Below are 14,204 nucleotides of genomic sequence, written 5' to 3' on the forward strand. Positions count from 1 at the left end.
CTTTTTGAACCTGCTCTCTCTTGATTAAATTGATGATATCTTCAGGAGCATCACTTTTTGCAGCTAAGAAAATAACCCAAGTAAACCTAGAATACTCATCAACAATTACCAGAGTATATCGTTTCCCACCCAGACTACTAGTGTTCATTGGACCAAACAGATCCATATGTAGCATATGAAGTGGATCACTAATAGTAGCTAGGGTTTTTGAGGAAAATTTTGTCTTGGTTTGTTTACCCAAAATACAAGCAGAACAAGGTTTATCTCTCTTGAAAGGTTGTTGAGGCAGACCTCTTACAAGCTTCTTTTTGGAAAGCTCATTAATGTTTTTGAAATTGAGATGAGAAAGCCTTTTGTGCCAAAGCCAATTAAGTTCAGGAACAGTCTGAGAGTACATACGTGTTTCAATTCCAGCATCAACAGAATCTAGATCCAGCATATACACATTTTGAAATCTCCAGGCTACAAGTGTTGGTCTTCCTTTAGGATCATAAATGATACCAGCTTTCTTTCTTAATCTGGTCTCACAATCTTCATCAGCAATTTGACTCACACTTAGCAGATTATGCTTCAACCCTTCAACTAAAGCAACTTTCTTAAATGAAACACTTCCAGCTTTAACAGTACCATAACTAATAGTCTTTGCAACTGAATTATCACCATATTCTACAGAAGGACCTTTTTCTTCAACAAACCCTACAAGATGCTCTTTGCATCCAGTCATATGTCTTGAGCAACCACTATCCAAATACCACATGTTACCCTGTTACACAAGACACAAAACAAAAGAAAAAGGTTAGTTTTTAAGGGGAACCCACTTTTCAGTGGGTTCAGATGGAGTGCTCTTCTCTCTCCAAACAAAAGCTTTGTTTCAAATCCAGATCAACTTGTCCTTAACAGTTTTTAAGACACTTTTATTTTCACAAGCTTTGGGTTTCCATTCTTTCTTAAATTTCTTAGAAAAATAAGATGTTCTTTTAACTGAAGGTTTTTCTTGACTCTTGATTTTTTCATTGAGTTTTGAAATTTCCTTTTTGAGTTTACAAATAGTCTTAGCTTGTTTTGACTTTGACTTTCTTTTAGTTGACCTTTTTGGATCTGAACAAAAGCTAGCATCAGAGGATGATTCAAAGTTGTCCTTGCAACTTGACTCATGAGTGTCAGACTTTAGGTCAGAACATACACTTTCATTTTGTGAACCTAAACTGTTAGAGTCTGAAGGTTTTAAAAGTTCAGACTCTACTGGATCTTTACTTTCAAGAATTATCATCTCAGAAGGCTCAACAGGATCTAATGATCTTATAAAAGCATTGGTTAAAATCTTTTTGTCACCATCAAATTTTACAAATGTGTTTGATAAAATGTCAGGTTTGAATACACTTGGATCAACTTCCACATTATTATTTAATATTTAGTTTTCTCCTAGTATAGCTTTAACATCATTTGGAATTTGTTTGGCAATAGCATCAGAATTCTTTTTGGAAGATACACACCAGGATTTACAAATTGATTCATAATGTGTTGACCTTTTAATTGATCTTCCTAATTCAATATTTAATCTTTTAGTTTCTTCTGTGTATGCCATTTTATAGGTGTCAAGTTCAACCTCACATTTTTTTAAGTCTTTAATTTCAGCATCTTTGTCTTTGATGACATTTTTAAGATCAAAAATTTGTGTTCTTAACCTATCAATATCTTCTAAACACCACTTAAAGTCAAGCAACAAGTACTAAAACATTCTCACTTTTTCATTATCAAGATAATTCACAAAGTTTTGTACCTTATAGGCAGAAGCTTTATTGCAAGTAGAGTCCTTATCCATCATCTCAACAGCTTTCAGATCTTCCTCAAACTTGCTAGAACCACCATCCCTTTCAATTACAGCCATATCTGGAGTAGTAATAGTACTGATAAGAAAAATATGGATCATTTTAAAGATCACCGAGATAGGATTTACACCTTTCCCGCTCTGATACCAGTTATTAGTTCACAGTAATTGAACTATGAACACCCGATTCTCAATTGAACAATAAATAAGAATTATAAGAACAAGAATTGAGAGAACACGATATGAAATATATGTTTTATAATATTGATCGTGCTAAATGATACGTCTTTCAAATGAACCATACGTCCCTATTTATACAGATAAAAACCAAATCTGAAGATTTGGTTTCCAAAACTACTTAGCTATAAATATGGAAAAGATAAACTTAAAAACAAACCAAATTTGCTATTAACTAGGAAGTCAATTTTGGAGATAAAATCAAATCTTCAAAACAAATCTTCTTAAATAACAAGCATATCTCCAGAATATTCTATGGCTTTTGCTTCAAAAAATCTTCAAACGTTTACTCCATCAATTCCAGAGTCTGCAACTTCAGACTCTAAACCTTCAGGCTCTAAAATCTGCAAAACACTTTTGACTCATCAGATTATTATTTCTATTTTTCCCAACAATCTCCCCCTATCTGATGATGTCAAAACAACCTATACTCCTAAACAAACATCTTTGCATACTCCCTTTCAATTAGCTTGCACTTACCCTTCATATGAGAAATTTTCTTCAACATGCTCAGCTTGTTATGCAAGTGTTTTAACAACTGCACCCAGAAAGGAGTTGTCTGTTGTGTTTTACATCTGGACAGTAAACTGATCAACATATCAATGCTAGCCCCTTCAAACTAATCACACATAATTAACATCCTTTGATTTCCATTTGTCTTGATCATCAAAGCATCCAAATACTCAACATACTTATCATCAACAAACTCTAAATGTTCAGGAACAGCATACCTTTCAACATGTCCCTTAGCTCTTCTCTCCTTCATAAACATTCCACAAAATACCTCATAATCCTTAAGACTTATAAACCCTTCTTCAAATACCAAATGTACCAGCATATAAACTCTCTTCAACACTTCTTGCACAATAACTTGATCATCTGTATACTCCTGGATACATACAGCTATGCCTTTCCACTCACAAAAACCCAAACGAACAATTTGATTTATTTTTACACTTAACCTCCTTGCATAGCAGCAACTACAATAGCACTAGTGCTTCCTTGAATATAACCAACACCACCAACAGCAACCATTTGAGTATCACCAACACCCCTATCAGTTATATTCTCCCCCTCAATCTGATGCTCCCCCTCAATTTGAGCTCTCTTTGATTGCTCCCCCTCAACACTTGCAAAACCTGCATCTGCAGTACCTGTACCTGCATCATCTGACCTCTTTCTTTTCTCCCCCTTTTTGACATCATCTAAAGGCAGAGAAGATATGACCTTCCAAATTTCAGTTTGTTGATTTTTGAGAGAACAAATATCAGAAGCAAACCCAGTAAAGCATTGTCTCAGTTCATCAACACCAACCATTCGTTTTTCCAGCTCCGCCAACATGTGATTAATTTCTGTAACAGACCCTGAACCATCTGCACTAGACAACCCCTGCATATCCCCAACCAACCTCCTTACCTCCAACAGCTCATCTTTTGGAACAAAATTATTATTAAAGTTAAGATTATTAATCTTAGACTGCACACCAGAGAGCTTGTCATCAAACTCCTTAGTCAAATTGGTCAAAGCCTGATGTAGGCCAACCATAGTGACTGGTGCCTCAGTCTGAGAAGTAGTGCCAGAAGATAAGGGTAGGGTTGGTATGTCCTCACGGCCTTTCTGTTGTAAAGAAATCTGATCCTTAGACATAGAAGATTTTGAGGCCTGTATCTCACCCTGTGACTTGAGTGTGATATTGGCAGCCTGTGCAAGTAAGTGTAAGGATGGAATATTTGGAGTGAGTAGTGGCAGACTTAAGTCTGGGGTAGCAGTTGGCTTGGTCATTGTAGTAGGTTGTTGGATTTGTTTATTTGAGTCCAGGATTGGCACTTCTTCAAATAAGTCAACTGAGTGGGTTTCTTCAGTGACTGTAATGAGGGTATCCAAGTTTACTATCCTATCAGGTTTAGGTTGGTTCAAAGCACTGCCTTCACCAACCTCTAGCAGAGGTGATGAAGTAGTACTAGAAGCACCTTGCCTAGTGAATTTTTGAGGTGAATTCACAAGTGCTGTAACATCTAGGGTTTTAAGTATGGTGGTATTCTCAATATGAACTGGTGAGTTCATAAGGTTGGTTAAATGGAGATTTTGTTCAGTAGCAGCGGGAGAAGATGGGTTAGAATGAGGTGGAATTTCCTCATCCATGTCTTCAGCCTGCTCTGTTTGTGGAACATCACCAAAAAGGCTCTCGTTACTGGTTTTAGCCCCAATAAGGCTCTAGTGTGCGATTCATTCGCGGGTTACAGGCTTGTGTATTCAAATTTGTTCCCTGTTTCGAAACAACCACACGTCGAGTAAAATTACCGAGCCAACTAAACCCGGTTTCGGAGTAGGGCGGAAAAGATACTCGAGAATGGCAATTTGTACAATTCAATTCAAATCAATTCTTGGGTAATAACTTTGACTCTGATTGCTCAGAATCTGCAGGTTGGTCTGCACGGCCAAGATTGACCCAATGCATCATAACAGAAAGTTATCAAAAAGATTGACACAATCATTATCAAATTAATATTCCTGACAAAAATTTTCAAAAAGTTACCATTAACTTCCTTCATTAATACCAAATTTGACCCTTTTATTTTAGGAAATAGAATAAAGAAAAAAAAAATTAACCTAAAAATTAAAAAAAAAACTTTATTTGACTAAAGAAGGAAACAAATTTATACACAAAAATACACTTGAGTAAACTTTCCCAGACTCTGAACAATATTACGTCACCCAGACTCTAAGAAAATAATTCAGACTCAAGAAATATCATCACTGGACAACATTTCAGTTGTTGGATTTAACATTCCAAGTTGTCTAAGAAGATAAAAATGCCTTTCTTCAGGAAGTGCTTTAGTGAAAATATCTGCCAATTGATCTTTAGTACCAATATGCTTTAAAAACACTTTGCCCTTCTCAACACAATCCCTTATAAAATGATGCCTGATTTCAATATGCTTGGTTCTGGAGTGAAACACTAGATTCTCAGTAATAGCAATTGCACTTTCATTATCACACATTATTGGAGTTTTGGTTAATGTTAACCCAAAATCCAAAAGTTGATGTTGCATCCAAAGTAATTGAGAACAACAACTTCCTGCAGCAACATATTCAGCTTCTGTTGTGGACGTGGCCACAGAATTCTGCTTTTTACTAGTCCAGCTGACCAATTTTCCACCTAGCAATTGACATCCACCAGAAGTGCTCTTTCTGTCTAATTTGCAACCTGCATAGTCTGCATCTGTGTAACCAATTAGATCAAATCCTGAGTCTTTGTTGTACCAAAGACCCAGGTTAGGGGTACCTTTTAAGTACCTAAAAATTATTTTCACAGCTTTATAATGAGACTCCCTAGGATCTGATTGGTAACGTGCACAAAGACATGTAGCAAACATTATATCAGGTCTACTGGCAGTTAAGTATAGCAAAGATCCAATCATACCTCTATAGGTTGATTGACAAGTGAGTTTTCCAGATTCATCTTTATCAAGCTTTTCAGAAACACTCATTGGAGTTCTTAAAGTAGAACAATTTTTAAAACCAAATTTAGTTAACATGTCAGAAATGTAGTTACTTTGGTTAATAAAAATGCCTTCAGAACTCTGTTTAATTTGCAACCAAAGAAAATAGTTTAAAGTACATAAATTGCTCATTCTATACTCTTCAGACATAATGTCAGAAAACCATTTTCTTAAATGTGAATTAGTAGACCGAAAATAATGTCATCAACATAAATTTGAACAAGTAACACATCACCTTTGTCCTTTTTGATAAATAAAGTCTTGTCAATGGCTCCTCTGGAAAAATTCTTTTCTAGAAGAAATCTTGACAAGGTATCATACCAGGCTCTGGGAGCTTGCTTCAGACCATACAATGCTTTCTTCAATCTGTAAACATGCTTAGGAAATTTCTTACTTACAAAACCAGGAGGTTGTTTCACATAAACCTCTTCTTGCAATTTACCATTCAGGAAAGCACTCTTCACATCCATTTGAAACACCTTAAAATCTTTGTGTGCATCATATGCCAGAAACAGTCTAATAGCTTCAATTCTAGCAACAGGAGCAAAAGTCTCATCATAATCTATTCCTTCTTCTTGTCTATACCCTTGTGCCACTAACCTTGCTTTATTTCTAATCACAATACCATCTTTATCAACCTTGTTTCTGTAAACCCATTTAGTGCCAATTGCAGTTTTATCATCAGGTTTTGGAACCAACTCCCATACATCATTCCTTTCAAATTCTGTCAACTCTTCAGTCATTGCCTCAACCCAATCATTGTCAGCCAATGCTTCAAATACATCTTTAGGCTCAATCAGTGAAAGAAAACAAGAAAAGAAGCAATAGTTTGCAATAGCAAAGTCAGACACAGGTGTCTGAGAAGAAGAGCTAGGTTTAGGCAAACCAGTAGAATCCACAACATAATCCTCAAGATGCTTTGGAGGAACTATATTTCTAGATGATTTTCTAGTAGGAACAGCAGGATCCAAGGTGGTATTTGATGACTGATCACCCTCTTGAATAACAACAGACTCATCTTCTTGTGGAACTTCTTCTGTATGAGAATTATCTGCAGAATCATTTTTCAACCCAAACAAATTATATTCATCTGACTCAGACTCTGAATCTAGAGTCTGAACACTGTTTCCAGAAATTAAATTTGATAATTCACCAAGTGCAGATTGCTCAGTGCTGGATGTCTTGTCCATTTCTATAGAACTTTCATCAAAAGAAACATTAATGGACTCTTCTATCTTCATTCTCCTCTGATTATATACTCTATAAGCTTTAGATACAGAAGAATATCCCATGAACACACCTTCATCAGATTTTGGCCTCATCTTTTCAAGCTGATTTCTTTGATTCAAAATATAGCACTTACACCCAAATACATGGAAGTAATGAATAGTAGGCACCTTTTTATGGTATAACTCATAGGGAGTTTTACCATGTTTCTTCACAATCAAGGACCTATTTTGAGTATAACATGCTGTATTAACTGCCTATGCCCAGAACCTGAGTGCAACATTTGATTAGCATTGCATAGTTCTGGCTGCTTCTCTAAGTGTTCTATTTCTTCTTTTAGCAACTCCATTTTGTTGTGGAGTTCTAACAGCAGAGAAATTTTGATCAATTCCAGACTCTTCACAAAAGTCAATTAGAGTAACATTTTTGAACTCAGTGCCATGATCACTTCTCAATTGTTTAACAAGAACACCTTTTAGAACCTGCTCTCTCTTGATTAAATTGATGATTTCTTCAGGAGCATCACTTTTTGCAGCTAAGAAAATAACCCAAGTAAACCTAGAATACTCATCAATAATTACCAGAGTATATCGTTTCCCACCTAGACTACTAGTGTTCATTGGACCAAACAGATCCATGTGTAGCATATGAAGTGGATCACTAATAGTAGCTAGGGTTTTTGAGGGAAATTTTGTCTTGGTTTGTTTACCCAAAATACAAGTAGAATAAGGTTTATCTTTCTTGAAAGGTTGTTGAGGCAGACCTCTTACAAGCTTCTTTTTGGAAAGCTCATTAATGTTTTTGAAATTGAGATGAGAAAGCCTTTTGTGCCAAAGCCAATTAAGTTCAGGAACAGTCTGAGAGTATAGACATGTTTCAATTCCAGCATCAACAGAATCTAGATCCAGCATATACACATTTTGAAATCTCCAGGCTACAAGTGTTGGTCTTCCTTTAGGATCATAAATGATACCAGCTTTCTTTCTTAATCTGATCTCACAATCTTTATCAGCAATTTGACTCACACTTAGCAGATTATGCTTCAACCCTTTAACTAAAGCAACTTTCTTAAATGAAACACTTCCAGCTTTAACAGTACCATAACCAATAGTCTTTGCAACTGAATTATCACCATATCCTACAGAAGGACCTTTTTCTTCAACAAACCCTACAAGATGCTCTTTGCATCCAGTCATGTGTCTTGAGCAACCACTATTCAAATACCACATGTTACCCTGTTACACAAGACACAAAACAAAAGAAAAAGGTTAGTTTTTAAGGGGAACCCACTTCTCCGTGGGTTCAGTTAGAGTGCTCTTCACTCTCCAAACAAAAGCTTTGTTTCCAATCCAGATCAACTTGTCCTTAACAGTTTTTAAGACACTTTTATTTTCACAAGCTTTGGGTTTGCATTCTTTCTTAATTTTCTTAGGAAAATAAGATGTTCTTTTAACTGAAGGTTTTTCTTGACTTGATTTTTTTCATTGAGTTTTGAAATTTCCTTTTTGAGTTTACGAATAGTCTTAGCTTGTTTTGACTTTGACTTTCTTTTAGTTGACCTTTTTGGATCTGAACAAAAGCTAGCATCAGAGGATGATTCAAAGTTGTCCTTGCAACTTGACTCATGAGTGTCAGACTTTATGTCAGAACATACACTTTCATTTTGTGAACCTAAACTGTTAGAGTCTGAAGGTTTCAAAAGTTCAGACTCTACTGGATCTTTACTTTCAAGAATTATCATCTCAGAAGGCTCAACAGGATCTAATGATCTTACAAAAGCATTGGTTAAAATCTTTTTGTCACCATCAAATTTTACAAATGTGTTTGGTAAAATGTCAGGTTTGAATACACTTGGATCAACTTCCACATTATTATTTAATATGTAGTTTTCTCCTAGTATAGATTTAACATCATTTGGAATTTGTTTGGCAATAGCATCAGAATTCTTTTTGGAAGATACACACCAGGATTTACAAATTGATTCATAATGTTTTGACCTTTTAATTGATCTTCCTAATTCAATATTTAATCTTTTAGTTTCTTCTGTGTATGCCATTTTATAGGTGTCAAGTTCAACCTCACATTTTTTTAAGTCTTTAATTTCAGCATCTTTGTCTTTGATGACATTTTTAAGATCAAAAATTTGTGTTCTTAACCTATCAATATCTTCTAAACACCACTTAAAGTCAAGCAACAAGTACTAAAACATTCTCACTTTTTCATTATCAAGATAATTCACAAAGTTTTGTACCTTATAGGCATAAGCTTTATTGCAAGTAGAGTCCTTATCCATCATCTCAACAGCTTTCAGATCTTCCTCAAACTTGCTAGAACCACCATCCCTTTCAATTACAGCCATATCTGGAGTAGTAATAGTACTGATAAGAAAAATATGGATCGTTTTAAAGATCACCGAGATAGGATTTACCCCTTTCCCGCTCTGATACCAGTTATTAGTTCACAGTAATTGAACTATGAACACCAGATTCTCAATTGAACAATAAATAAGAATTATAAGAACAAGAATTGAGAGAACACGATATGAAATATACGTTTTATAATATTGATCGTGCCAAAAGATACATCTTTCAAATGAACCATACGTCCCTATTTATACAGATCAAAACCAAATCTGGAGATTTGGTTTCCAAAACTACTTAGCTATAAATATGGAAAAGATAAACTTAAAAACAAACCAAATTTGCTATTAACTAGGAAGTCAATTCTGGAGATAAAATCAAATCTTCAAAACAAATCTTTTTAAATAACAAGCATATCTCCAGAATATTCTATGGCTTTTGCTTCAAGAAATCTTCAAACGTTTACTCCAGCAATTCCAGAGTCTGCAACTTCAGACTCTAAACCTTCAGACTCTAAAATCTGCAAAACACTTTTGACTCATCAGATTATTATTTCTATTTTTTCCAACACTATGTTTTCTTTCGTTACCATCACATAAAAATCCAAATAGTTTATATTCCTACAATTATACATCAAAGCGCGATTATGGACAACACTCGTTCTAACTACTTATGGAAGGAGAGATAAATGAGACTAGTCAAAAGGTTATAGAATTAGAAGTATAACTATAAATACAATGATTATGAAGAAAATATATTTTTTTAATAATAAATAAATAAAGTTGATGTCCATATATATATATATAATATATATAATAAGATTTATATGAAAGATTTTCATACCCCCAAATAGGGTCGGGGAAATATGACTTCACAATATCACAACACAAGTGCGCATAAACGAGAATGACTCTACATGAGATGTTTTAACAAAATTTGATTTGCAGCGGAAACATAGTAATGTTTTATATAATGAAATTCATATGTGAATGACAAACGATAAGTCTAATATGTGGACTCCAATGCAATAGCTAACTAAGCATCATAGGGCAGCACACAAGCTAATCTTCACCTGAGATAAACATGCTTAAAATGTCAACACAAAAGTTGAGTGAACATCATAGGTTTAACATTCATAATAAGTTTTAGACCATAATATTTAGTTCAAAACATCAAAATATCCAATATGCCATGAGTTATAATATCGAACTAAACATTAACCCCTGACACTGTACGGGTGTCGGCAATCATTATTATGTACCCTCTTGACGATCATGCCAATGGGTAGAGATGTCACTCTCAATAGGCCTACTCACAATAATTAAGCTTGCAAAATTTCCATTCCAGCAATTAACGATATTATGGCAGGGATTTGCATGTAACAATAAATACATGTTTAACAAAAGTCTCACAAAATTGCATATCAAATAGTTTAGGTACTTGTGTCTAAATTGTAAATCATTTAAACGCAAGCATGTGTCTCACCCCAAAAGTTGTAAAACAGTTAAGAAATAGTAGAAAGAGGGGCTATGAAGTTCACCTTAGTCTCACCCCAAAAGTTGTAAAACAGTTAAGAAATAGTAGAAAGAGGGGCTATGAAGTTCACCTTAGTAGTAAGTAAGATATTCCACGCAAGAAGTATGAACGGAGTATGTGTTCGGAGATCTCAACCTAGAGATATAACGTTTAATTAGTTAATGTCTAATAGACATAAAGTTTGTTTATTAATATAGCAAACTATATTAACAGTGACGGTTTTCGAGAAAAGTTCCTATTTCTCAAAAGTTTCTATATTTGGAAACTTACTATTTATGGAAAGCTTCCACTTATAGTAAGCTTCTAATTTAAGAAGTTCAGGTTATAATTCTTAACAAAGATGTTGTACAATCTAGCCCAAACCTCGTTGCTAACATGCAAGTCACTCGAATGATCTATTGTTACCGGGCGCCCAGGATTCTTGACCAGAATCTAAGTCATGGCATTCGAAATCCACAAGCGGTTCCCATAATGGCAACAAGGATCACCATAGGCCACAAGTAGCGGTGATGTTTGTAGTCTTTGTACGCTATCTTTAACTATAACCTTCACGTTATAAGTGTATACACATAACAAAGTTATATATATATATATATATATATATATATATATATATATATATATATATATATATATATATATATATATATATATATATATATATATATATATATATATATATGTGATAATATACTTAGTGTACTTTATGGTGTTACTATATAGTTAAGTGTATAAGTTATAATAATAATAGTAGTATTATTCTTTAATTAATCAACTACCATGTAAACTTATCATTATATGTGTTACATATATAAATGTACACCTATGTGATACATATATATATATATATATATATATATATATATATATATATATATATATATATATATATATATATATATATATATATATATATATATATATATATATTCTTTATTTATTTTCATACATATATATGTTTATAGCTATATGATATATATGTATAATATATGTAAGTGTTATATATACATTAAGGTAAAAGTGGTACATATATATACATGTAACTACTTTACTTTCTATGTTTTACTAAGGGCCTGTTTACTTTTTTTCCTATTAAGTCACATATGGATAAAGATGGCATTATGGATATTGAATGACCATATCTAGTAATCACTGAATAGATTATCCTGTTTATTTTTTTTGCTGAGTAAATAGTCTGAATGACAAAAAAGACAATTTTACCCTTATGCTATAATTTTAGTATCCCATATCAATTATGAAGCATATTATTCACATGAAAGAAATATTATAGACGTAAATGACATATAAGCTATAGATTAAGAAGGACAATAGATCTTCAAATTTCAAATTAAGATCAGTTGCATCCAAATGGCAAGATACAGTTGCAATACTAAAAGAAAATACATATTTATATGAATACAAGTTTGCAAGTCTTCAAAGTCTACTGAAAGATACTTCAACTTAAGTTATCTAAACTTCAAAATAGTAGTCAAATATACATATCAACAAAATAGAGCCAAATGAAGTACTTTAACTGTTAAACTTACTACTTCAATATTCAAGTCCCTTGCTCTAAATTTTGAGCAATTTCATCACGCAAATTAGCCATATATTGAGAATTTTGAGAATCATCATATGTTCCATCAGGTGGTTCTTCTCCATCTCCTTCGGGTTGTTCATTATTGTCAAAAAGAGTATCTTCGTCACACTCCATAAAATACTTGTCATAAATATTCCATTTTCTAATAAAATTGTGTATCGCGAAACAAGCAATCACTACATTTCTTTGTATCGGAAATGAAAATTGAGCCATTTCTCTTAGGATCGGAAATCTTTTTTTAAGACACCATAAGAACGTTCAATGACATTTCTAAGTTGTGCATGTGCATGATTAAACTTTTCTTTGTCGGTCAAAGCTCGACTACGTCAAAAATCTGCCAACCAATATCTTGTGTTGAGATATGGAGCCAAAAATCCTCGAGTATTGGCATATGCGGCATCACATAGATAATACTTATCTGCAAAAATATATAAGTGCCATAACATTTATATTTATATATAGTTTATAGTGTAAACTGGGAAATGGAACTTTATACAATAATTGAACATGGTACATACTTGGCGCAGGAATAGGAAAACTGGAAGTTGGATTGTATACTACTTCATTCAGTATCCTAGAATCATGTGCTATACCTTCCCATCCAGCCCAAACAAATGTAAACATCATATTGAAATCACATATTGCTAAAACATTTTGGTATCAACGACCACCACCTCGACCTCTATAAGCAGATTGCTATTTATTAGGCACAATTGCATGTACAAGTGTCCCATCAAGTGCACCTATTGCTCCCTTCATTGTATAAACATTATATAAAAATTAACATATAAATAAATTTAGTTTGTAAACAACTACTTCAATAAAACATACCGGAAACATTTCTCTCAAATATCTTTGTCTATCCGAAACATTTGGGTCATCGAGATATGTCGGCCCTATGATTTCTCGCGCAAATTGCATCATTCCTTGTAGAACTTCATGAAAATATATGTGAATGGTTCTTAACGAGTGTTGAAATCTATATTTTACGGCCCTATACCGATCATTTTGTGCAAGAACCGTTAAAAATATCGCGATCTTCTCCTTTACACTTATATGTTTACTGTCTTGCAACCAATTTTTTTGTTTAAAATGATTGCATAATAGAACATACGCATCACGTGAGAGACGCATTAGCTCATGACATTGTGTATTTGATCCAACTAATAATTCTTGTGTATAAGCATGTCCACTTAACGCGGAAGTGAGATCTCTATTTCTTTTTGTTCCTCTTGATATGATTTTACATCTCACATACCAAAATATAATAAGGAAGATTAAAAGTTCATCTTCATCATCCATACTTCACCTACAAATATATTTGTTTATATTGTCAAGGTTACAGTATACTTCAAATTTCATATTTTCCATATATATTCTTATTGTAAAGGTTACAAAAACTACACAATAATCACTTTAACCATTTATATTTAATCCATTAACTAAACCGCTCTATTTCGCATGTCTGTTAGTTGTTTATCACAAAATTCTATCCATTAAGCAAACCACTCCACTTCAATTATACAAGTATTCCGAGTAATTTTAAAGACAACACAAATAAACAAGTGTATTTTAATAAAAACATCAAACCCACCAATTTATCATCTTCTATCTATTAACACATCAAAATCTAATATAAGGCTGGAGAGACACACTTTCAAACAAAACCCCAAATCAATAACCTAAAAAACTAATATCGTACATGTTTTATGTTCTAGAAAAAAAAAACCCAAATCAAAAACATAAATGAAAAAATAGAAACTTACCTGAAGATGTAGATTAGAGGTTGACAGTGAATCAATCGAAAAAAGATTAGTCAGAATAGTCCACGATCGCTTAACCCAGCTTCTTTTTAATTTTAATTTTTGAGAATTGGAAGAATAAAGGGTAGGCCTGGAAACAAATTGGCCAGA

At 33.4% G+C, this 14,204-nt stretch overlaps 1 protein-coding gene across 1 annotated transcript; it reads right to left on the minus strand.

Annotated features, from left to right (window-relative positions):
- Positions 1-12,617: 12,617 nt before the first annotated feature.
- Positions 12,618-13,593, minus strand: LOC139890146 (uncharacterized). Its single transcript, XM_071873045.1, has 4 exons — positions 13,123-13,593; positions 13,015-13,044; positions 12,810-12,939; positions 12,618-12,709 (listed from the first exon to the last, which is right to left on the minus strand). Exons 1-4 carry the CDS (start codon positions 13,591-13,593, stop codon positions 12,618-12,620), a joined length of 723 nt encoding a protein of 240 aa, XP_071729146.1.
- Between the last annotated feature and the right edge of the window lie 611 nt (positions 13,594-14,204).

The sequence above is a fragment of the Rutidosis leptorrhynchoides genome, chromosome 1 (assembly GCF_046630445.1).
Source record: "Rutidosis leptorrhynchoides isolate AG116_Rl617_1_P2 chromosome 1, CSIRO_AGI_Rlap_v1, whole genome shotgun sequence".
In the NCBI taxonomy this organism is placed as follows: Eukaryota; Viridiplantae; Streptophyta; class Magnoliopsida; order Asterales; family Asteraceae; genus Rutidosis; species Rutidosis leptorrhynchoides.

Coding starts and splice junctions, on each gene's coding strand:
- LOC139890146 (XM_071873045.1), bottom strand. CDS start 13,593: ATGGATGATGAAGATGAACTTTTAATCTTCCTTATTATATTTTGGTAT. Junction 13,045..13,122: donor ATTTGAGAGAAATGTTTCCG/GTATGTTTTATT, acceptor TATACAATGAAG/GGAGCAATAGGTGCACTTGA. Junction 12,940..13,014: donor GTGCACTTGATGGGACACTT/GTACATGCAATT, acceptor TACCAAAATGTT/TTAGCAATATGTGATTTCAA.